Here is a 24329-nt window from a genome sequence, read left to right as displayed (position 1 = left end):
TTATAAGTGCATTAAGTAGATAAATTTTTCAGTGTACTAGTATTATCAGTATAAAAAAAGTAGACTTCAATTTCATTGACAATTGACAGCAGAAAAACAACAAGCTAAAGGTAAGTGCTATATTTCTTGTTTTTATTGTACATTATTTATTTATTCTTATAAAACTAATTAAAATATAAAAATTAGGAACTTGTTAGATTAGCTTAGTTAAAATGATGATTAATGATAAGAGTAAAACTTCAAGTATGCTCTAAAGTAGCTCTTGTGCATAACATCATTCAATATGTTACCATGAGTTACATGTTCACTCAGTAATTACAACTATTATTGTTAATTTTATAGCTCTAGACATGGTTCAAAAAGCAGTAATGTTCAGTTTAACAAAATGTATACTGTTATGAGCTTTATTGATGTTTATTTAGGTGGTTTTTAGATGTTACAAATGAAGTGTAAAAATTTCAGAACAAATATTATTTTTAATTTTACCATGAAAATTACTTTGCATTTGGTGCAGTCAGTACTTTGGCTCTCTATATATTCATGAATAAATCTTTAATTTAAAAAAGTAATTTTTTCTTTAAAATACTTGTAATAATTAATGAAAGTTTGTCAAATTTTGTGAATATACACTTACCATAGAAGTCGTAGAAACTTTTCTGGTTATTTTGGGGTTTCAAGGTAGATGAATGATCCCATACATATGCTAAAGATGGCCAATATCATCAGTAGATATTTTACCTCAAGTCATCAGGGGTTTGCCTGTTGGCAGAAGGCACTGCTTCTATAACATCTCATTTATTATTCAGTAAAAATATACACACCAATCGAAACTAGACAGTTCAGGTGTAATCTCATCTACCCAAAGAACCTTGTGCTGCTGTTTCAAAGACCAGGATACATTCTCTTTTGAAAAATTTAGCTCCTTTAATATATTCATTTTGCAACAATAAGACTTTTTAATGCTACTATTCCCCCAAAACCATATTTCTACACTGCCCTTAAGATTGTATTTCTTTAAAATTTATCTGTAGCTGTCATCAACAAAATGTTTGCAGTTTTTTTTCAGTTTGTCATAGAACTACTTTGCAGTTGTCTGACATCTCTAAAAACAACAAAACAAACTAACGTGGCAGGGGTTTAGTTTAGAGAGAGAGAAATCAGAAGAGTTCTCTCCAACTGGGGTATTCAGGAACGTTGTGGTTCCTCTTCGTCCCCTTTCATGAATTGTTATTAGGAATAAGTTGTTTTTTTTTTTTTTTTTTTTTAAATTAATTATTATTATTATTTTTAACTCTTTGGGTGGAGGATGTCTCTCTAAATGTTGTCTTGGGTGGAGGCAAAGGCAGCACCGGAAAGAAAGGCCGAGACCTGTCCCGAAAGGAAGAAGTCAAGCAAATGTCAACATGAATAGAATTCAAATCAAACGGCGCGATTCAGGGTCTGGCAATAAAGTTGCCTGGGATCTAGAAATCCAATGCCTAAGTTTTTTGCTGTGGGGGGGAAATGGGAGTGCCCCGAGAAAACCCACTTTCACAGGACAGGCGCCGAAAGTTTTGCCTGTCGTGTGCCCGATACCTGAAAAAAAAAGGAATACATGTTAATGACATGGGTTTATTTATTTACATTCTTTGTTGAGTAATTTGTGATTCTTGAAATATGTTGTAAGGTGAAATGTATTTTGTTGGTGCACTGGATAATTTGTGTAGTGATGCCATTAGTTTGTTTCTATTTTCTGCTTTTAGATAATATTTAAGTGATATTTCCGTTATTCTATCTCTTATTGTTGGTAAATTGCTAATTTGATGTATATAATTTGTTGGCGTGAATGATGGTAGGCTGAATGCAGATTTTAATTTTCTGTTCTGTTGAACTTGGATTTTCTGGAGTGTTGTTTCACATATTGTATGTTACTTGACATCCGTACTCTATTAGTGGACGGATGTAAGCCTTGTATATTTGTATAATGGTGTTTGGTGAGCATTTCGATTGTTTACCAGTTATAGTCATTAGATGTGAAATCCTTTTTCTGATTGATGAGTGTATATTGTTTATATGTTTTTTCCATGTTAGTTTTGTGTCGAAAATGATGCCAAGGAATGTGATGTTTTTGCTCATGTTAATGGTTGTGTTTCCGAGTGGTAGTTTTATTTTTTCTAGATTTTTTCTTTGCTTCTTTAATTTCCTATAGAAGGTGATTGCTTGTGTTTTCGTTGGATTTAACACGACTCTCAACTTGTTGCTCCATGTTGAGACGTTATTTAGTGATTTTTGTACGCGAGACATGGCCATCACTGGGTTTCTGGAAGTGCTCCAGATAGTGATGTCGTCTGCGTATTGTGAATTGTGTGTGTATGTTAGATTTGGAAAAGGTATGTCACTGACGAAAATTATGTATAGAAGTGGAGAGAGGACTGATCCTTGGGGCACTCCTGCAGTTATATTAAATGATTTGGATATAGTTTTATTGACTTTTACTTGTGCTGTTCTATTGGTTAAGAAATTTGAAATCCATTTAACTATCATGGGATCTGACATCTCTTGAAGTGAGTTTCTCTTTTATGCATCACTTTCCTTGTCTGATGCTATAGGATTGGGTTTCTTGTTGTTTGTCCAGTATGTACTTCACAGTAATTGGTGACCAACTGATGTATTTTGCAATTTTTTAGTAAACTTTAACCAGCATTATGCAAAGACTTAACCCTGACTATGTAAAATGGTGTCAATAATAGTTTGTGCATCTTAATGGTAAAACCATGCAGTATTAGCTATAGTGGATAATGCCTTTAAAGTCAAAAAGTCTCTTGTATACTTATGTGTATCTGGATGAAAACCTCAGAATGTGAAAATCTCGCAGTTTTTGTCAGGAATGACTTCTACAGAAACTGAGGGAATATTGTGTGACAATGTCACACCTTCTTGTATGCAGGTTAGGCATCTTGAATGATTTTAAGAAAACCTGTTGCATTTAATCATTTGTGACTCTGTGCATTACTTTTCTCTTAAAATTTTATATTAATTAAATGTGTAGTGTTTCAAGTCATGGATAAACTAAGAAAATCAATAATCTACTTATTTTGATGTTTTTCCCAACATTTTAAACTACTGTGGTTTTATTTCATAGGCACAAAAAAATCAAAACTGCAGGAACAGTGGGTGTTCTAATAATTTACAAAGCAATGTAGCATAAAAGCTGAAAAGGGCTGAATTTTTATTCTGCATCATTTTATTGGTGTTTTATGAAGGTATTTCTTGTAGAAATCTTACAATTTGCATATATGTGGTACTTCACTTCTCTTTCAAAAGATCTGTGGCCTTTGTTGTAAGTTAATAAAATATAGTGATTATTTATTTGATACTTAATACTGGCAAATTTAGTCACTCTATGGAGAAGAGGGCTAGGCCTGTAACATACTGCCAAAGGAGGTGTAGGTCTATAAACGATGTTTTTTTTTTATGTTTACTACAAAAGGAAGTGTAGATCTGCAATACAGTTGTTTTATAAATGGTACTGCAACTGGAAACATTTCAAAAGTATTGGACTATTTATGACAAATATATAAAACATTTGTCATTCATTTCTGTACTTGTTGTAGTTATGTTAGTGATTGTACAGATATAGACAGGTAAATAAGTGCAATTTGTTTTTATCTATTATAATGAAATGATACATTCTATTAGTTTGCCTAAGGTAGCTGTTGATTGTTTGAATATTGTTGATTTTATAACCCTGATAATGAACATTAACACTATAACCTTGAAAGTACACTTAACTAAAATATTGTTTTCAATATAACCTTTTTTTGTGCTGTTTGTATTCTTCATTTATTCTTAGACTTTCTTATGCACTTGTTTATATGATGCTGGGTTTGCATAATGTATCCAAGTTATCTATATATTGATTATGCCTTTTATTTTGGTTCATGCTTGCACCCAATGTTGGAAAACAGTAATCAGTTAGTAAAGTTCATGCATAGATTGTTTTATGATTTTGTAAGTAATGTTTTCTGCTTGTATCATATTGTTTCAAAAAGAAATAGAAAGTATAGTTGTATACAGTTATTAAAATTATTAGAGTCAATAATTTTCTCCTTGTTTTGTGTTGGCTTTCATGAAGAAAAAGGACAGACAGGTAAGATTTTATTCTCATAATTGTAAAGATGCTTTTAAGGCTACATTTGGTAGAAACTTCATGAAAATAAAGTAGAACTTTTGTATTATCAGTTTATTTTTTGTATTTCTTGCTCAGTTTTCTAATATAATAGTTATTTTCCAGTGCACCATTTTTGAATGTTGATTATCATAGTTTAATTTTATTGAATTTTTTCCTTATTGTATTTCTTCAGTTGATTTTGTTTATCTGTCTCCAGCATTTCTTTATCACATGTTTCATAGTTTAATTTATTACCATTATTGTAGTGAGTCATTAGTTTTTGTACATCTTCATGTCTGTTTATTTTGTCATATTCAAATGCTTACACATCACTATTAATCTTATTTGAAATGTCCTTTAAGAAAACATTGTTACTGTATTCATAGTTTTTTTTCAAAACTTTTTATATAAGAATATATTTTTGTATTTAGGTTAGATTCATCTTTTCAATTGTTTTGTTTAATTAGTCATGTTTTCTAATGTTTTTATTATAACTGTAAATTTTGATTGAAAGTAGAAATAGCTTTTTTAAGTTGTTCTAAAGTTTCTAAAATGAGATATTTTTATTTTATCAATGTGATGTGCATCATAGATCGTAAAAGGTTTTAAAACAGAATTGTTGTTATTGATTAGTTGCAGTATTTTGCTGTATATGGCAAAAAGCGAGAAAGTTGCCAATTAAATATATTTGTTTGCTTTATTCCTACAGAGCCTCTAGAAGAAACTGTGTTGGAAGATATAAAAGGTTTGTAAGTTGTTTAAAGTAATTATATATTTGTTTAACAGAAAAGTCAGATGTGAAGATTATTGTATACCACTGTAATCAAGATAGCACCACTATTACCAAGACAGTCATTTTTTCTTTAACCAAGATTTTGTGAACATTTAAGAAACGGAATATTAAAAAGATAAGAAATAATATAAAACAAAATATTTTTATTTTTTTCCATGCATATTGAGATAATTGTAAACATTCTGATTAGGTGTAGACTTGCATGATGTTCTTGCTTCAGTCTATCACAAATTCCATCAATACTTTTTATTACACTTAATTGAAACTTCATCATGTGATTAGTTAGGGATATTTTCTTGGATCCTTAATTCTAGTTTTTTGGTGCAATTTCTGGAGCATCTCTGTATATGTTTTCAAATTTAGAATTAATAGCTGTATTTTTATATAAACATTACTTACATATTAACTTTCTCAGTATGAACTTGGTCAGTTTAACCAATCATATGACCTGTTTCTACTCATTTAAAGTCTCTACAGATTTGATACTACTAATATTCATTATGGTGTATATATTTTTTGCAAAATTTGATAGTATTTCAGTAAACGTTACAAGTCCTTCACATACAAAGAAATCTTATTTTTTTGGAGAAGTACTTGTAATAAGCTAAAAAAGATTTTTCTGTGAGTATATCAAATATTGTTTTGAATAATCCATGTGCAAAGTGATTTCTGCTATTGTACTATTGATATTCAGTGATGCCCTCTTTATGCATACTTTTCTATACACGTGCCACAACCCTTCTGCTCCTACCTATTGCAATTGAAAGATTCCAAAATGTCCCCCAAGCAAATCATCATACATCACTTCTCCACTAATCAGAATATGACATGCTCATGAAATGCATGCAACTCCCTCTATACTCCTCTACCAAACCATCATTTCTCATTTAGAAGTGTTTGTATTCAGATGAGCTTCATGTTTATAAAACAATTCACATTCAGGTTAAGGTTTCCTCACAAAGTGGTTTTCTTTTCATTCAGATTTGTGATTTGTTCAGTTGGTTCCTGTTGCATTATTCTTTTTCGCCCCTCACATTTGGTGGACTCCTCTTCATTATTAATTTCAAAATTCATGTTACCAATTTAGGGGTCACTCCAGTGACTAATTTTCTTTTGAAGCCTTAGATGCTGGCAACCTTCCTATGGAGTTATTCTATTTATTCACCTGGTAATCAAATGTTACATAGGCCAGTCTTTATCCCTGGATCTTGCCCCAGTTCCTCTCAAAAAGATAAAACCTATTCAGACTGACAAAGTCACTTATAATTATATGGATCTTACTCTGTAGCAAGTGGTACCTGAAGAATTACTCTTTGATTTGAAATCTGCACTGTACAGCCATGTTGACTTGTGCTTTATATCCTATGGCTCTGCAGTGCTCACCATTGAGATGGCACATTTTGGAAAATCACTTTTATGTGAATGAACTTGGAATATTTTGCTTCCTAAACATGCATGGCTCAGATTGTCCACTCATGGACTGTATGGTTAAAGCAGAAAAGAAATAACTGCCCCTCCCTGTTATTCTTATTGTGAATAATTTGGTATGGTCTGCTTTTCATAATAGGGTTTTGTGGTCACCTATTGCACTGTCTCAGATAACAATGTTCCTCCAGACTCTACATTGTCTTTTCACCCTCATTTCTCTAATAGAGTATGGGAGTCCTTACCACTTTCCAGTTTCAAGCTACTGGGGTAGTCGACTGTGGAGGTGCCCTCCTGAATGTATTTCACACAAAAATTACTATAACCATTCAGTGCAGAGTAGAGTGCTGATGTTCTGTGGGTATAGATGGCATTATGTTGTTCTGTCCTTTGTGATAAATGGTTATGAAGAAGTAATACATCAAAAGATGCAATTCACTCCTTTGACTGGGAACTCTTATCCTATTCCTATGCAGGCAGATGTTGATACCCCACAGCTTGGTTTTGGATTTAGAATACATCTAATCAACATGTTTGGGATTGTTATGATTCTGTTCTTTTGGCTCTCTTATTTTATCTTAATATGAGAAAGTGCCTTCTGGATGGTTTTTAGTTAGATGAGTTGATTGCATGTAATATACATCCTTTCAATACTGGATGTTGGGTCTCCAGATTAATAGTTCAGTGCTAATGCTTGATGTGCCTGAGAGATGGAGTGATTCTCAATTTCCCAGTCTATTGGGTTTGAGGTAAAGGTGGTATGATTCTCATACCCTCTCATGGATGTCAGTTCCCAGTGGTGTGGGTTTTGAACTTAGTTAACTTATTGAGTACAGTCACTTGTGCCTTAACCATTTCATACTTAAGAGCACATCTATTGTTTTACCCAGTTTTCTATTTAAGGGATTGAGTTATATTTATTTTATATGGTTTGGAACATGATCCTGATCTCTCCAAATTAGTTGTGCTCCTATCCCTCACCATTTTGATCTTCTTCACATTTCACTGTGGGCAAAGAATATACTTGGATCAGAAGTGGTGTGTTTCCCTTCATCTGATCTTTATATCTAACTCCCATTTTCAAGGGTATTTTTCAGATGCTTTTAGGGGTTACTTCTATCATTCCCTTATACCTGTCTTTCTTCCTATTGAATGTGGGATTCTGGCTAATTTTGTGAGCTGAAGATGAAGGATGAAGTTATAATTTTCTGATACTGAAAAAGTATTTCCAATAGGTACTTACCTCCTTTCACATTTCCCAATGTTCCTCTACATATTAATCAGGTGCTTATGTCTTTTGCCAAACTCCAAACTGATGGTTTGGTAGAGGAATATATAGGGAGTTGCATGTGTCATGGCAAAATGAAGCATAATAATTTGCATGAGAGACATGTTAAAATATTTTAAATTCCAAAAGGGGGGAGCAGAAGGCTTGTGGCATGCGTACAGAAATTGTTTGCACATAGAGGAAACCACTGAATGAGAATAGCTAATTTTGTGCATGAAAATACCTTTTCATTATAGGAAAATTATAACATTCAGGTTGAGACTAAAAATACTTTTCTTTGCCTGAAAAATCTTAGATTATCTTATATTTGCTAAATACATTTCAAGTTCTTATAATATTGTGGATTTTTGAATATTATCTGGTTTTATTATTTTCATCTTTGATAAAGTGGAGTTTAATATCAAAAAATAAGTAGATTTAGTAAAAGTGGGGAATAAAATAGTAGATATAAGCTTTTGATTTAAATTTTAGTAGTTTAATGTGTAGTATAATGTTAGATTGGGCTTAGTACTCATTGAAGTTGTAAGACATTAAATACATTGTTTGATTTAATAAATATAATATAAAAAGTAGTTAATTGTCAAACTTAGGCTTAACCATGTTAATAACAGGTTATTGGTATTTAAAGTGTTGAGTGTTTGTTTATTTTAATTCTATAAATAATACAATGGTTAAGACTAGTTCAGGGGTGAAGCATTCCCAGTTTGTTACATGCACTAGCTGATAAGAATGGATTTTATTTTAGAACTCTGGAATACTACTGTCTAGTAGTGAAGATGTTCCATTTCATATAGAGATTGTAGGTTGGAGGTAAACTTGAAGTCTCTTCTTATTAAAGTTGAGGAAATAAATAAAGATAAGTTATAAACTGTGGGAAATAACAACAGGACTTCAAGAGAGCTTAAATTTTTACATGCAAGAGAGGCATCAGCTAAGATTAACAATGGCATTCAGAAAGTTATAAAGGGTAGTTTTAGGATTATTAGTAGTGAACTTAATAACTGTAAAGACCCTATTCTGTTGAGCAACAGATTTCAGTCTTTGGCTTATGTAGAGAAAGAACTATTGGAGGGAGGGAAAGCAAAAGGAATAGAGAAGGATTGTTATAGGTGATTCCTTGACATGATATATTGATAGAATAGTCTGTGAACTAAGTAAATAGATTATGCTACCCTGGGACACAGGTGGAAGACATAACTGACAGAGCAAGAGATATAATGAAGGAGACTAACAATGATGCAGTTTTTGTTGTGTACGTAAAGGCTAATGATGTAGGGAAGAGAAAGTCAGAGGAGCTATCAATTGAGAAGTTCTAGAGTCAAATCATGAAGGAGAAAGGTTTCTGGAAACTGTTCAAGATGGATTTCTTCACCAACTGGACAAAGAACCTACTAGAAAACAATGCCATATAAGATTTATTGTTAACTTCTAATATAGATATGATTAAGAGGGTGGAAATTGGGAAACACCGAGGTAGAAGTGATCATTGCTGTACTAAGTTTGATGTTTTTGCTGCATATGGAAATCAGTAATAGTGAGATATTTTGATTCCAAATTTCAAAAAAGCAAATTTTGAAGGGATGCAACAAGAATTATCTATTGTGAATTGGGCAGCTGAGTTATTTGAAGAGACAGAGAAAACGTGGAAAATGTTTAAAGAAAAATTTTCAGAATTCCAAACAAATATATTCCTCACAGAAAGAAAATGGTAGCTGCAAGTAAATAAAACAGGTTGGCTAACAAAAGTAAAAATAGAAAAATCACAAATATAAGGAATTTAAATTCACTGGTATAATAGAAAATTATTGAAGGTTATGTAAGTTAGTCAAACAAGAAATTAGGACATCCAAAAGGATGTATTAAAAATATTTGCCTGGAAACATAAAAATTAACAGTAAGAATTTTTAGAGGTAAACAAAATGTTAAGATGAGGACAAAACCCTTGAGAGATGATAAGGAAGGCTTGTATCTTGTGATTATGAAATTGACTGGTTATTATATTCTGCTTTTTCTTCAGCTTTTACTAATGAAGACTTAAACAGTATTCCTCATCTTAAGCAGGTGAAAGGTGAAAAAAAATTGAACAAGACAACTGCATAAATTCTGAGTTTGTTATATTAAAACTGGGAAGTTTAAAGAATGACAAAACTCCTGGGCCAGATAAATATTACCCCGAGGGTTTTTAAGAATGTCAAGGATTGAATATGTGAGCCACTTATAACAATTGTTGTGAGATCTTGAATAGTGGACAAGTACTAACAGATTGGAAATTAGCATACATCAGTCCTACCTTCAAGGTAGGTTGTAGTTGTTCCAATAATAATAGGCCTATTAGTCTTACATCAGTTGTGGTAAAAGTTTCGGAAATTCTATAAAAAAGATACTTTGCAAAGTAATTTAACAAAGTTTAGAATTTTATTGGATAGTCAGCATGGTTTAACTAAGGGAAAATTTTGTCTTACTAATCTTTTGACATATTCTGAAGATGTTGCTGCATATGTAAATGAATATAACAGTGTAAATTTGGTGTATCTCGATTTTCAGATACAATCTGAGAAAGTGCCACATAAAAGGCTTGTAATGAAACTTATCTCTGTATGTGTGGTGGGTAAGTTAACTAATTGAATAGAAGAGTAGCTGGATGGAAGAAAGCAGAAGGTTGTCATTAGTGAAGTTCAGTGAAACAGGATTAATGTTGCAAGTGATGTAACTCGTGGCTTAGTCTTAGGATCATTGCTTTTTTTATTTACATTAATGGTCAATAAATTACTTAAATTTGCTTTTGATATCAAGGTCTTAAGTGTTGCTTGCTGTGAAGAGAATGCTGCTGCTTTACAAAAGGATTTAAATCATTTAGTGGATTAGGAAAATATAATGCAGATGGGTTTTAATTATGATAAATGCAAGATATTGTCTGTTGGTTATCTTAAATTGAATTATAAGTATAATTTGGATGGGAATAACCTTAAGTAAGAGTGGCATGTTGTAATGATTGATCAGTCTTTTAAGCCATCCAAACAGTATGCTGTTGCTAATGGTAGGAAAAATAGGATTTTAGGTTGTATCTACAGAAATATTGAATACAAGTCTAAAGAGGTTATAATTTCATTGTGTCGGTCACTGGTTAAGCCACCTTTGGAGCATTGTGTTCAATACTGAACCCTTTTCAAAAATTCAATGTCTTTTTTAAGAGGGTTACTGTAATGGTACTTGGGATAAAGGGTTTGTTGTATGAGAAGAGATAAAGATCCTTAAAATTGTTTTCTCTTGAGAATACAAGGGTGAGAGGGGATCTGATTGGAGTTTTTAAAATTATAAAGGATATAATAATGTTGATGTGTCAACATTTTTCATACTTAATAGTGAGAATTATAGAACTACGGGGGGACATGTAGATTTAGGCAAAGTAGAAGCTGTCTTCAGCTAAGACAGTTTTATTTCTCAAATAAGGTGGTTGGATTATGTAATGGGTTGCCTTTGGATGTTATGGAAATACTAAATTTGAGTGAGTTTAATAGAAAATGTAATAGATATATGAATGTTAAGGTCTGGCTTTAAATTTTTTTAGTAGTTTTAGTTTGGCTTAGAGGATGGGTTATCCAAAGTAGACAAACAGGTCCCTTGTTATTCCTAAACATTGTGTTATGTTTAGCTATTTTTTTAGCTGAAATACATTCAGCTATTTTTCACTTCTTTAAAAATATCATTAATGATTGCCACTGCATTGTGAAAACCTTAGGTAAGTAGGTTGATCATTTGAGTCTGTTTTCCTTATGCTATTTAAATTCCAGAAATTGAATGACTGAGACTAAATATGTTTGAGTTCATAGTATGTCACTAAACCTGTGCCTGCATGCCGTGTATATTAGCAGGTTAATGTTGGTGTATCACTGACTGTCATGCTGAATCCATAGTTTGCCTTACTTGAAACATAGTAGGACTGAGTCTTCACATGTAGAATACATTCTCTTAATACTAAATCCACATACCATGTCCTCAACTAGGTGTTTTTGTATGTATGGTACTACCTAAGTCAGTTGGTATACACCCAGTCTTAATGATTATACTTATTTGTAAATAACTAAGAAGTCTGAAGTTGTGTCACCTGCTTCAGTTTTGTTCTGTATTGACCTCTCTTTTTAGAGGTCAAATCAGCATGGGGCAGACATGGTGATGTCCCACGGTTATAACATAAGTCATATATATCCATCTAATAACCTGACTGAGTTTCCAAACTGGTAAATACCATGCCTACCTATTTGTTATTTCTGCCATCTAATGCACTTTAGTGACTGCCCTTCATAGACTGTGTATGGCTTGATAATCTTTCATGAATTTGTGGATTTCCAAGTTTTATGTGCTATTCAAGACAATTTCTGAGAAGTGTAGAAATTCATTGTGGAAATACCTGTAAAAATAATGTTAACATGAATAATACCTGCCTCATAAAAATATTTAGATTTGGAGCCAGGAAAAGTTCAGAATGTACCAAAGAAAGTTGAAAGTTCTTCAACTTCTAGAACTCTCAACTGGTTCCAGAGCCCTAGCCTTATGGTTTTGGACTTTGTATCGTTATCTTGTTGTTGTTTTTTCCTGTGTAACATGCACACACATTCACATACCTACATCCTCTGTCTCCAACAGCCACTTCATGAGGTAAAATCCAGGTGAAAGTGTTTTATATATTATTTTGAAATATGTGTAATCATTGTATCATGATTTTGCTCATCAACATGATATGCAAGGATTGACACAATCTTTCAATAGATACAGTCATCTTTGGTTTAGTAACTGGTAGCTGCTTTTGCATACTGTAACCTTGTTTCTGGATTGCACATGACACTTTTCCATGTACATACCAGCTAAAACTAGCCAGAGGTCCTTTGCAAGAGATGAGTGTAATTAGATATCAGGTCCTGGTAGATATAGAGGAATAGAATTACTGAAAGCAAAACATGGCAAGTGCAATGTACTGTTTATAGCAGAAATATTATCCAAACTCAGAATTCTGTTGGATAACCTAGTGTGGAGCTGCTCAAAGAGAACATTGTGAACAGGTTTGTATAAACCTTGCATGGATATTCCTCAAAGATGGAATCTAGAAAGATAGGTAATCAAAGTAAGACTTGGTCAAACCAGCCAGGTTAAAGTATTCACCATTAATTAGTCTGTAAGACCTATAAAAGTCTATTCTACTGGATCTTTTTGCTGTTGCACTATCACATTTATTCTTTTACAGTTGATGTTTTTTTGTTTTTTTTAATACTTGAATCTGTCACCTGACACAAGTTGGTGCAAGCTGTTTTCTTTCCTGGTTATTTTTCCAGCACCATGCTTCAGTAGAGTTGACTTCACTATAAATTGAGTTGACCATGCATATCAAATATTTCGGTCTGTGCTTCAAGTGGTGTAAATATCAGCAGAGTTTGTTTGGTAAACATAGGACTTTTGACATGACTGTTTCCTACTGATACGATATTCAGTCTTAAATGCTTAGAGGTTGGACAGTCTTGATTGCAGGAGAATGAACAAAGAGTGAAATATGGAGGATGATCAAACCTTGGATCACTTCTTTCAGCTTCAGTGTAACTTTGAAGATTATCATCATGCTCACATGGTATTTGAACTTTGGTAGAAGTGTTACTCCATTAAAGTATCTTCCTAATTCTTCGTTATGTGTTTTGTTTTGTTTTTTTCTATTTAGTTTTAACATTTCATATAACATTTGACTAATCTGGTTTATTTCGGCATGACTGAGCATTACCTTACTAATACCACCTTAGAGTGTAGTTTATAAAGCACACAGTAAGTAATGTAGCAAAACATTGGTATATTAGATTTTTTGACTGAAGACTGTTGTTGTATAAAGACATTCGTTAAACAGTCAGTGTAAAGTAGGTAAAAACGACCTTAACCTGAGAATTAGTTACTTATGGGGAAAAAAATGAAAAAATTGCACTATAAAAGCTCATTTCTGTAAAGGTACCTTATTGTTGTCCATTACAGATGAAACAATTTCCATAGTAAATATTTATTTTTTGGTTATCACTGTGGACAAAATTTCCACCTTATAGATGTTTCTCCTTTATATGTTTCAACTTTTATTTTTTTATTATTTAAAATAACTTGATAGAAAATTACATAATCTAATGTATATTCTATTCATGATGTTCATATGTCTCTATTGAAAGGCATCAAAGTAAGTTTGTAGTGAACTATGTACAAGTCAAACTTGCTTGCCCTTGCTGTTATAATGTAATGTTCAGTATAACACAACTATTGCTTTTTTAATTTCATGAAATTGGAGATATAATGAATTTTATTTATTTTCAGTAAGAACGTGCTTTGTTGCACCTTTTGAGTTAGGCCAAAAGATCCAAGTATATGAAAATGGCAAAAGACTTTTAGAGCTCAAACTGTCAGAAGAGGTATGAATCTAAAGTAGAATGTTTTGTAAACTAGACTAATTTTGAAAACTCACGTACTTGGTGTGAAGATTAGACTATTTTACTTACAGAAGAGTCGGACAATTGTGAGGTTTCTCCTACTACATAATTTTAGCCAGATTGGATATCATGTTTTAATAATAATAAATAAATAAATAAACAGTAAAGGGTTAATCATATTGTTAAAAAATTGTCAAACACATTTTAAGTAATAACATACTTTTAAATTGATAGACTAAAATCTATAACAGGTGTCTAACTTCTACACTGTAATACATATTAAATCTGTTAACAAAATACATGCCTTTAAGACTATTCCAAATTTCTAAAATTACTCCTTGCAATTATCAAAACATATTTTAAGCTTATATTCCAACATGTTTTTGTTTTAATGAATGTAAGCAAAATTACCACATTTCTTAATTTAATAATAATACTAATTATTCATTGTATAGCCTTAAGAATATAGTATGACTATGTAGCACAGTGTACACTTTTAAATAATTAAAGGTCCAAACACTGTACTTATGAGTATAATTCAAGTTGTTTAAAAAAGTTAAAAGTTCCTGATAAAAGAGACATTAGATATTCCATCTAAGTAAATCATAGCCTGTTATGTGAAATTGTTTTTTACTAAACTAATATAATTTTTAATAATAAACACTATTAAATATTGATGCTATTCAATTGTGATTGGTTTTCACTGTTTATTAAAATCATTGTGATATTCTTGTTCTAATCTTTAGGGCTGAAAACAGTACAATTTACTGTAAATAGAAAATACCTAACATGCACTTCTATGTAAAAGTACAACCACCTTTAGGAGTATAATTTTTTATATTTTCTATAAATAAAAATTATGTGTTTGCATTTCTTATTGGTACTCTCAATAACTTTTAAGATTTTATTTTTCTTATTGTTGGAAAATCTCACTGAAAAATTACATTAGAAGCTGGTTCCTAAGAAGACAAATTGTGATAGAACATAAACATCACTATTAAGCACAGTTTTATTTCAGAATGTGTACATTGTTTATGAGGTCTTATTAAACAAAAGTATTAGCTGAGTGAGATGTACTTCTGGTTCAAGAGTAAATAAAACTAAAATTAGGGAATAACAAATTTTTATTTTTTGCTTTTGAAGTTCATACGCCATGCTTTGTTGTAGCCTACAAAATGCATAATTCTTCTTATGATTTATGGTATGTGCACATTTTACTTAAGTCACAACAATACAAACTGCAACATTAAGCATCCCTTATGTCATTTTAGTCTCCACTGACTGACTGACAGATAACACACTCTTGTATATTGGTATGAGTGTTTAAAACAGGTGACCCAAAAGGCTTTCTGCCCCCTTTTTGGAGAAATGAAGGAACTACCATGACTTCTGATAATTATGTAATCTAACATTGTGATATAAAATTAATGGGTAATATGATAGCAATTATTCATATTCCCCAGGTGCCAGAGCCTCCTCCTTCTCCTCCAGATGTTGAGTACCCATTAAATGGAGAGAAGATAATGACCATTCCTGGAGAGATCAGGTAAAATATTCTGAACTATTTTCTAAAACAATATTAGTAAGAAGTTTGGCTTTTCTTTCAAGTGTCTCTAATTTTAGTTAAATTTAAATGTGTAATTAAGCCACAAAAATGCATTAAAAATCAGATACAGAAATGACAGAGTATAATATGAAACACTAACAAGATCTAATTAGCCAAAAATGTTGTACTTTGTGTGTAATTATTACAAATAATAAATTTGATTTATGTAATATTGAAGAAAAAAAACAAAACAAAAAAACAATTTTGACAAGTTTTCTTTAGTAATTTCTCTTGCGAAAGAAACTAAAATGTGTGTAGATAAACAGAAGCTTCACTAATAGTAGAATGAATTTTTGATATTTAATCATTTAGTATTTAATTATTATTCCAGGAGCTATGCACCAGAAATAATGTTTGAAAGAAGTGGTGATGAACAGTCTATAGCCAGTTTGATATTGGATGCAATTTTAAAGGTAAGAAAGTGATTTCACCACATATATCCTAAGGTTAGAAAGTGCCTAGAAAATTCTTTGTGTTCATTGTTTCCCAGTGTGTCCATTAACATAAATATACCATCCATAATGTATACATGCTTTATTCATACCTCCCTGGTAGCTTACGGTGCTTGATGTCCAGATTAGATCCCTGTAATGGGCATAACATAGATATCCAAATGTGATGTATTGCACAAAATTAATTGAACTTCAACATTTTAAGTCTGTTTATAACCTTCACATTCTGCCTTACATCTGCAAATTAACACTCCACTGATTACAGCAGTATGTTCATTAGAAATAGAATATTTCTCTTTTCTGTTGCTTACACTTCATTATGCTCTGAGGTTTATTCCTGTGGAAGTTACACTGAATATTAAAATTAGTTGTGATAGGTCTGATACAATAGCATTAAATTTTATTGGCTTTCTGACCTTCATAATTTTTTTTTATGTGTGTGTGTGTGTGTAGTCAAATGTACTATAACAAATAGTAAGAAATGACTTTTAGATTTTCCCACTGGTCTATGCTTCACATACACACTCAAAAAATAAATAACTCTCCTAATCAGTGTGAAAAAAACCAACAATTTATCCATACTCCCACTTCCACACTGAGACTGTGTGAGAAATTTAAAATTTCAGGCAAAGTCAAAACATTTGCATTGGGTGTAAAGTTACTTCTAGATTCTTATGTTTATTATGGTGTGATGAAAATTTCCTGATAGTTTTAATTTTCTTCACCAGAGCCCGATTGATGTTCGTACAACACTAGCTGAAAATCTTGTTATCATGGGAGGTAACACCATGTTACCTGGGTTTAAACATAGACTTCTGGCTGAAGTTCGAAACCTTTTAAAGGATCCATATTATTCCAGCCGCTTGCCTATCAAGAAGATAAAAATTCATCAACCACCAGCAAAAGAAAATTACATAGCATGGTTGGGAGGTAATTAGTTTGTACTGATTGTCTAGGACTCATTTCTGTTATGCAAGAGTAATAAAGTGGATGACCCAATATCTTAGAATCACAATTTGTGAAACCACTTTGCTTTCAGGTGTATTTTTCTGCATTCTCTTCATGGGAAATTGCTAAAGTATAAAATTTAGTCATTTGAATTTATGTTTTGACATTTTCTAATTGGATAATTTTGTTTCTCATCTGAGTCCAGTGTTAACATAATATTGTATTATTTGATACAAAGTTAAATTATATTCCTTAAATCTAATGGAATTCCACACTATTTCTTTAGAATTTTCTATTAGCTACAGATTTTCAAAGTTAATTAAAAAATAACCTTTACATTTGGTTATTACAGGTTCTATTTTTGGAGCCACAGACGTTGTGACAACCCGGTCTATTATGAGAGAACAGTACTTGAAGCGAGAATACATTCCTGACTGGTCAGATCAGATGTGGACTAGTCATTCTGGACGTGGTCGTAGTTAAACAAGTGAAGTATTTAGTTGATGTCATATGAGAATAAATCTCTCATGTCAGATATGTAATATTTATTATATTTTGTGGCTCATATTACTATGAACATACGTATGCATAAACTATCTTAGTTTTACAATCACTAAATTTGATGATTGGAAAAATTGTATTCTGCAGGTGATTCATTTATCAGATAAAATGTGCACTAACCACAGTGTGTTGTTTATCTCACCTTCTTTAATATTCTTATGCCATTAACTACATTACTGAGCAATACACAAATTCACATATTTAGAATGTATGAATCAGAATAATATTGCAAAGCAATTTGGTAAAATCTGTGTTTTTATCTCCTTGCTAACATACTAATTCCTATTTTTACAATATTTAATAACATTAGCAACGTAAATATCACAAGTTTCTATTAATTTTCTTTTGCAATATAATTTTTAACATAATCCCAAAACTTGATTTGCTTAGAAATAGTAATTACCTGAATGTTTATTCGATGATTTTGTTCTCTAACGACTTTTAGGCTAACAGTTACATTTCTGTTAATTATGATACGTACACACACCTTACGGTACGATGAAAATCGTATATACAGAACTTCAGGATAAAACTCACAGTTTATTGTCTTTAATTCTGTCGACATTTTACAAAATCTTCAAAACTGCGAGACTTCTCTATGTTGTTTCTTGCAGCTGTAACAGGCTTTAGCAGGGGGGTTAGGTGTCCCTTAAGAACAACAAAAACCTGAGTATAACATTTCCTGATGAAATACGTTTACCACTTTCATAGTTATTCATTCCAGAAAGATAAAAATATTACTGATATCATGTATTATTAAATAAAACATAACATACTGTGAATTACTTCTTTATATGAACCACAATATGTTCGGTTCCTGGAAATAACAAATTTAAGAAAATGATGGAAATAAAACTATTAACATCAAAAGTCATCCAACATTATGGACAAACTACACGATACTCTTATATTACTCTGCGTTAATTCTTAAAAATATTGGGTTTACCGGAACTCGGTCATGTGCTACTCCTAGTCTTACACCTAAGTTATATCTTCTCTCCTCTTCTTCTCGCACTTTAGCTTCTAGCTCTTGTTTCCGTTGTAAGTGACGTTTAGTCACGCGATCTCGTGCTTCGAGGAAGCTTTGTGACGTTAAGCCTACCATCCTGTTTTCCCAACTTTGACTATATTGTAATGAACTCTTGTTCATCATTACCACCTGGAGATTTCTTCAGTATAACAAGGTCTTTCTCATCTGCTTTACTGACAAAGAGAACGTTTCCATTTTCGACTTCTGCCTTTATGCCTTGTTTTTGCTCATATCAACGTCTGAACACGTTGACCACACACACACTGTACTTTCTTGACCCGTGGTTTTACGGCCACCACTTCGGCTGAATGTTAGAATTATACCTCAAGCCGACGTCAGTGAAGCTATATGAAGCGGTAACCAACAAAGTGGAAAAGATTAGAGTTCGTGTTGGGAGTTCTAATTAGCTTTAACTGTGTCGGTTATTGATCGTTTTAGTACCGTGATTTCGATAAATGTACAGGATGGGTTAAAAGAAAGTATATGTTATTAACTAGCCACGTAATACTGAATTACACTTTTCTTACCCAGTTTGCATGTATGTGAAAAAACTGGCCCAATTACTGAACGAGTTACTAAGCCTGATAAGTTCCGTAGCACTTACACACCGTAAATAAAGGTTTACGTTATCCATCTTTAACATTTACATTTATTTTTGTGAAAAGTAGATAGCCGAGGTTCCGAGATATTTAAAATCTGTATAGAGGGCAAAACATTTATCTCTGACAGATAAAGGCAAGCTTATTAGTTACTAACCGTACTTTGTATTGTAAATGTAATCATTCCATACCTTTGGAGTGTGTATTTTTTGTAACTAAAGTTGCATAATCGTTTGTGTTAACCACAGAAATGAATTCATGATGAACTGGCCTGCTTGTTAAAGTGTTCGACTCGTAATCTGAAGGTCGCGGGTTCGAATACCCGCCCCACCAAACATGCTCTCCCTTTCAATCGTGTGACACTTATAAATGTTACGGTCAATCCCACTATTCTTTGGTAAAAGAATTGGCGGTGTGTTGTGATGACTAGCTGCCTTTCCTCTAGTTTTACACCCCTAAATTAGGGATGGCTAGCGAAGATAGCCCTAGTGTAACCTTGCCCAAAATTCAAAAACAAATCCTGATGAACTTGAGCTTACAATTCAGTTACGGGGACAATTACAAATAAATAAAAGGTTTCCCTAAATGTAAAATACTTGTGTAATCGCTACAAAACCATATTATACAACTGTAATAATAACACAATAATCAGTTGTTCCCTCTATATCAAGATATGTTTGTTCAGGTCTATTTCTGCTAAATAGCGGTGGTGTGAGGGTAATTTTGGTAATTATGAAGATTAGTAAATATTTCAGTTAAAGCTGTTAATTAGGTAGCAACGATTGATAAGTTGTTTCGTCTCTCTAAAAACAGTGAAATAATGTTAAAATATGTGAAGCTGAATCCTTTTAAAGAGAAGGATTTCTGCAGCTACATCAAAAAATAACTTTTTTTACGTTGAATATTTTATCGAACGACCTACATTTTTTGTAGAAGTGTTTATTTCCTTATTCTGTGAATGAATTATCAGTTTGTTTTATATTTGTGCTTCAAGAAGACTTCATATTAGATATTTTGTCATGAATTTTTAATTTTCCACATGTAATTCCTCTCATGATTAATTAGAAATTACGTTTCTTTGTCGAATTTCGCGCAAAGGCGCTCCAGTACTATATGTTCTAACCGTTCCTAATTTTCAAATGATAGACTAGAACGAATGCAGCTAATCATCACCACCTACCGCCAACTCTTAGTTTATGCTTTATTATTAACGAATAATGGGATTAACAGTAAATTTATAATTCCATCATGGCTGAAAAAATTCTATCCTGCGACCGACAAGTTACAAGTTGAACAAACCAACAGTAGGACAGCAGTTGAAATGATAACGAGATAAATATATAATGAATGAAAACTAAATGTAGATAAATATTCTTACACAACATAGAAACACAAGTTTTAATGTATCAGTCCAAAAATGAATTACTCGTCCGAAATACAGCTTCGTATATCAGAATAATAAATCCTCTCTTTCCAACAACAAAATTAATTTGAAATTCACACATAGTTTGTGAATTCCTGCTTCTGTACATACTCTCAAAATAGGTAACGGCTAAAAAAATCTCTATTAAATCACTTTTAAATTATGAAGAACAAACGTTACTTGGTAGTCGGTCAAGTATTGTATTACAGTAAGACATAACTATTTTAGTTCCAGGTTTCTAGATTTGTTTTAAATTTCGCTCAAAGCTACACGAGGGCTATCTGCGTTAGCCATCCCTAATTTAGCAGTGTAAGACAAGAGGGAAGGCAGCTAGTCATCACCACCCACCGCCAACTCTTGTACCAACTAATAGTGGGATTAACCATTACATTATAAATCCCCACGGCTGAAAGGGCAATCATGTTTGGTGTGACGGGATTCGAACTTGCGACCTTCGGAGTCAAGTCCCTGAACCACCTGGCCAGGTTTATAGGAAGCAGGGTATATAATGCTATTGTGATATATCACGTTCACTGCCGATCATTTTACTAAATTAGATGTTGTACACTGGAAGCTCTGTAATTTTTGAAGTAATTGTAACGATGCTTATGTTGTTTACAAATATGATACTTTCATATGAACAAGTAGAAAAAGTGAGGTTTGTAAACTAGGAAGTAATTAAATCTGGTATGTTTTAATATTAGAAATATACTAAAACTACTCAACATTTAAATGGATTGTTTTGTTAAGTAGTAAACCCAACTTACTCTCTTCTACCACATAGATTATTTTTTGATTCAGATGCCCCCAAGTAGAATATGTAGTCTTTGTGATTGTGGTTCAGTTTAGGTTTCTTTCGTTCTTTGTAAACCATTACTCGATCATATGAGGATATTTTCCCGATGCACCATTTTATCTTTATTCAACTCTGGATTGCCTTCTAGTTTGTTTAAACTTACTGTAACGAGTTAGTAGTTACCCTTACAATTCAACTCAGATGGGGTATATTGCACTGGTAACTTAACAAGATAACATATCTGTTGTAATCTCAGTCTGTATTTTGCTGACCCAAGTCGAACCTTGCTGAAAATTTTGATTTTTTTTTTTTTTTTGTATTTTCTTCAGTTGTTTTCGAGTCTTCTTCATGAGGCCTAAATTCATTTTAACTAAGTTTATATTGAATTTGTAAATAGGGTGTAGTTTACAGCAAACTATGTTTTATAGTTTATTAAACAAATACCACTACAAGACGTACTTGTGACTCTTGCGTCAAAAATATGGGTGTAATAAAAAACAGATTCAAAGTTATACTTTAGTGCTGTACTGTTGTCAAGTTCCAAAAGTAAGATATTACCATGGGTTGCTACTGACAAAATGGTTCCCTTGGTAACAGTCTGGCAGTGGAGTTAAATTACTGTTTCACACACAAGCATTAGCTATATTGACGAATAAATTAAAAATATCGTTATATGACTATTACATTAAGACGTTGATACATATATTTCCCTGAAAGACAATTTGTTAACATCTGAATCACTTTTAAATAAACAACTAAAAGTACTTTCAATTTTGAATTAAAGTAAAATTGTTCAAACGTACCGCTAGTTAAAGCCTAAGCTTAGATAATGAATAACTATAAAGTTGTCAGTGTGGGATCTGACTGAAAAACGAAACATTTTCTCAATAATCAGTATATCCTTAGGGGTATTGATCAAGCACTGCTGTCAACCAAATAGTCATACTCCACAATGGTAAATGGCATCTAGCCTGTTGTTTACCTTTAGCTCTAAACACAAATCCATTGAACATTTTAAGGACAAGATATCTTGGCTCATCTTTGACGAGTAAAAACACTCAGTATTGTCAGTTACAATGATATTTACAAAATACCAAACGAGCTTCGGTATAAATCAGTAACCTTAAATTGGTTGCTAATCTGAATTCACGTTGACTGGCACTACTTAACGGCCACGTGATTTCTTTACGTGGCATAATTTACTTTCTCCAAGTTTTTTTTTTTGTTTGTTTGTTTGTTTTAAATGCAGGCTCGTTTCATACTAGTGCAGGGGTTCCCAACCGGTGGGTCGCGATCCCCCGGGGGGTCGCGAAGCCTTGGCAGGGGAGTCGCGTAGCCTTGTTAAAAGTAGCTTGGGATAACATTAATTTTATTTCATCAATTACATTTTCATGCTCTTACATTTTTTTTGTTTCGGTGCAAAGCAAAACGTGTGCTACGTTAGTTCAATGTCATTAGGTGATATTATGGGTGTATGTACGCGTGCCTGTGAGTGAATGTGCCTGTGTATGTGTCTGCAACTGTATGTATGTGTGTACTAGTGAGTAGCGAGTATGTTTTATAGTTTATTAAACAAATACCACTACAAGACGTACTTGTGACTCTTGCGTCAAAAATATGGGTGTAATAAAAAACAGATTCAAAGTTATACTTTAGTCCTGTACTGTTGTCAAGTTCCAAAAGTAAGATGTTATTACCATGGGTTGCTACTGACAAAATGGTTCCCTTGGTAACAGTCTGGCAGTGGAGTTAAATTACTGTTTCACACACAAGCATTAGCTATATTGACGAATAAATTAAAAATATCGTTATATGACTATTACATTAAGACGTGATACATATATTTCCCTGAAAGACAATTTGTTAACATCTGAATCACTTTTAAATAAACAACTAAAAGTACTTTCAATTTTGAATTAAAGTAAAATTGTTCAAACGTACCGCTGGTTAAAGCCCTTAGATAATGAATAACTCTATAAAGTTATCAGTGTGGAATCTGACTGAAAAAAAGTCAACAGTCTGCAACTGTATGTATGTGTGTACTAGTGAGTAGCGAGTATGTGAGACGCACGCGCATGTACGTATTCTTGTGTGTATGTTTAGCTGTGAAATAAGTGTGTGTGTGCTCGCTGTAGACACGTGAGTCACATGTCCGTTGCTGATTGGTGGATGACGAATCGCGCGACTGGCCACGGTCCCTCCCCTCCCTTATAATACTTACCCCATCATTACTTCACCTGCACCCCCCACAAGTAGTCAGTGTATGATTTACAGTTGCCAAAGCGTTCATTATTCAACATTTTTATTTTATTTTATTTTAAACAAGGAGATAAGTAAGCAGTAGAGGTGAGTTGTGTCCATGGCTAAACGGCGCAGATACTCAGAATGCTACCTCAACATTGGCTTCACCACTGCGCTCGCCAACGACGGCATCGAGAAACCACAGTGTGTTTTGAAACATCCAGAACACGGTTTCTTCAAACGGCATGAACCAAAGAATCGATAGAAGTGGGTCGTTTCAGCAGCAGAGTGCAGCCGTAGTGGAAGCTTCATATGAGATTGCATTCGAAATTGCTAAACAAAAAAAAAACCTCGCACGATTGGAGAAACACTTCTTAAACCTTGCATGATGAAAGCAGTAAATCTTATTCTTGGAAAAGCCAGTGCAAAGAAGATGCAGCAAGTATCCCTGTCAAATAATACTATACAGAGGCTCATTTCTAAAATGTCTATGGATGTGAAGGAACAGGTTTTGACTGAAATCAAGGGTTCCCCTTTGTTCTCCTTTCAGCTCGACGAGTCAACAGATATA

General features: G+C 32.7%; 2 protein-coding genes across 4 annotated transcripts in view; one reads left to right on the top strand and one right to left on the bottom strand.

The window, feature by feature from the left end:
* LOC143244947 (actin-related protein 10-like) overlaps positions 1 to 17793 on the top strand; it is a 39437-nt gene extending 21644 nt beyond the window's left edge. The window contains exons 8-13 of the mRNA XM_076490542.1: positions 4860 to 4895; positions 13990 to 14084; positions 15566 to 15648; positions 16040 to 16121; positions 16889 to 17090; positions 17461 to 17793. Of these exons, the coding sequence (XP_076346657.1) occupies positions 4860 to 4895; positions 13990 to 14084; positions 15566 to 15648; positions 16040 to 16121; positions 16889 to 17090; positions 17461 to 17591 (629 nt within the window). The 3' untranslated portion in view covers positions 17592 to 17793. The remainder of the gene's footprint in view (positions 1 to 4859; positions 4896 to 13989; positions 14085 to 15565; positions 15649 to 16039; positions 16122 to 16888; positions 17091 to 17460) is intronic.
* LOC143244948 (uncharacterized) lies at positions 637 to 23993 on the bottom strand. 3 transcript variants are annotated; one of them, XM_076490544.1, is made up of 3 exons: positions 18616 to 22801; positions 18207 to 18317; positions 637 to 759 (listed from the first exon to the last, which is right to left on the bottom strand). In XM_076490544.1, exons 1-2 carry the CDS (start codon positions 18820 to 18822, stop codon positions 18219 to 18221), a joined length of 306 nt encoding a protein of 101 aa, XP_076346659.1. In that variant the 5' UTR covers positions 18823 to 22801; the 3' UTR covers positions 637 to 759; positions 18207 to 18218. The 3 variants fall into 3 exon arrangements, 2 of the variants coding, with proteins under 2 accessions (XP_076346659.1, XP_076346658.1); XR_013025402.1 differs by lacking the exon at positions 637 to 759 and having other exon boundaries at positions 18190 to 18317; positions 18446 to 23993; XM_076490543.1 differs by lacking the exon at positions 637 to 759 and having other exon boundaries at positions 18190 to 18317; positions 18616 to 22792.
* Between the last annotated feature and the right edge of the window lie 336 nt (positions 23994 to 24329).

The sequence above is a fragment of the Tachypleus tridentatus genome, chromosome 2 (assembly GCF_004210375.1).
Source record: "Tachypleus tridentatus isolate NWPU-2018 chromosome 2, ASM421037v1, whole genome shotgun sequence".
Taxonomy (NCBI): domain Eukaryota; kingdom Metazoa; phylum Arthropoda; class Merostomata; order Xiphosura; family Limulidae; genus Tachypleus; species Tachypleus tridentatus.
This window is presented reverse-complemented; position numbering and strand designations above follow the sequence as displayed.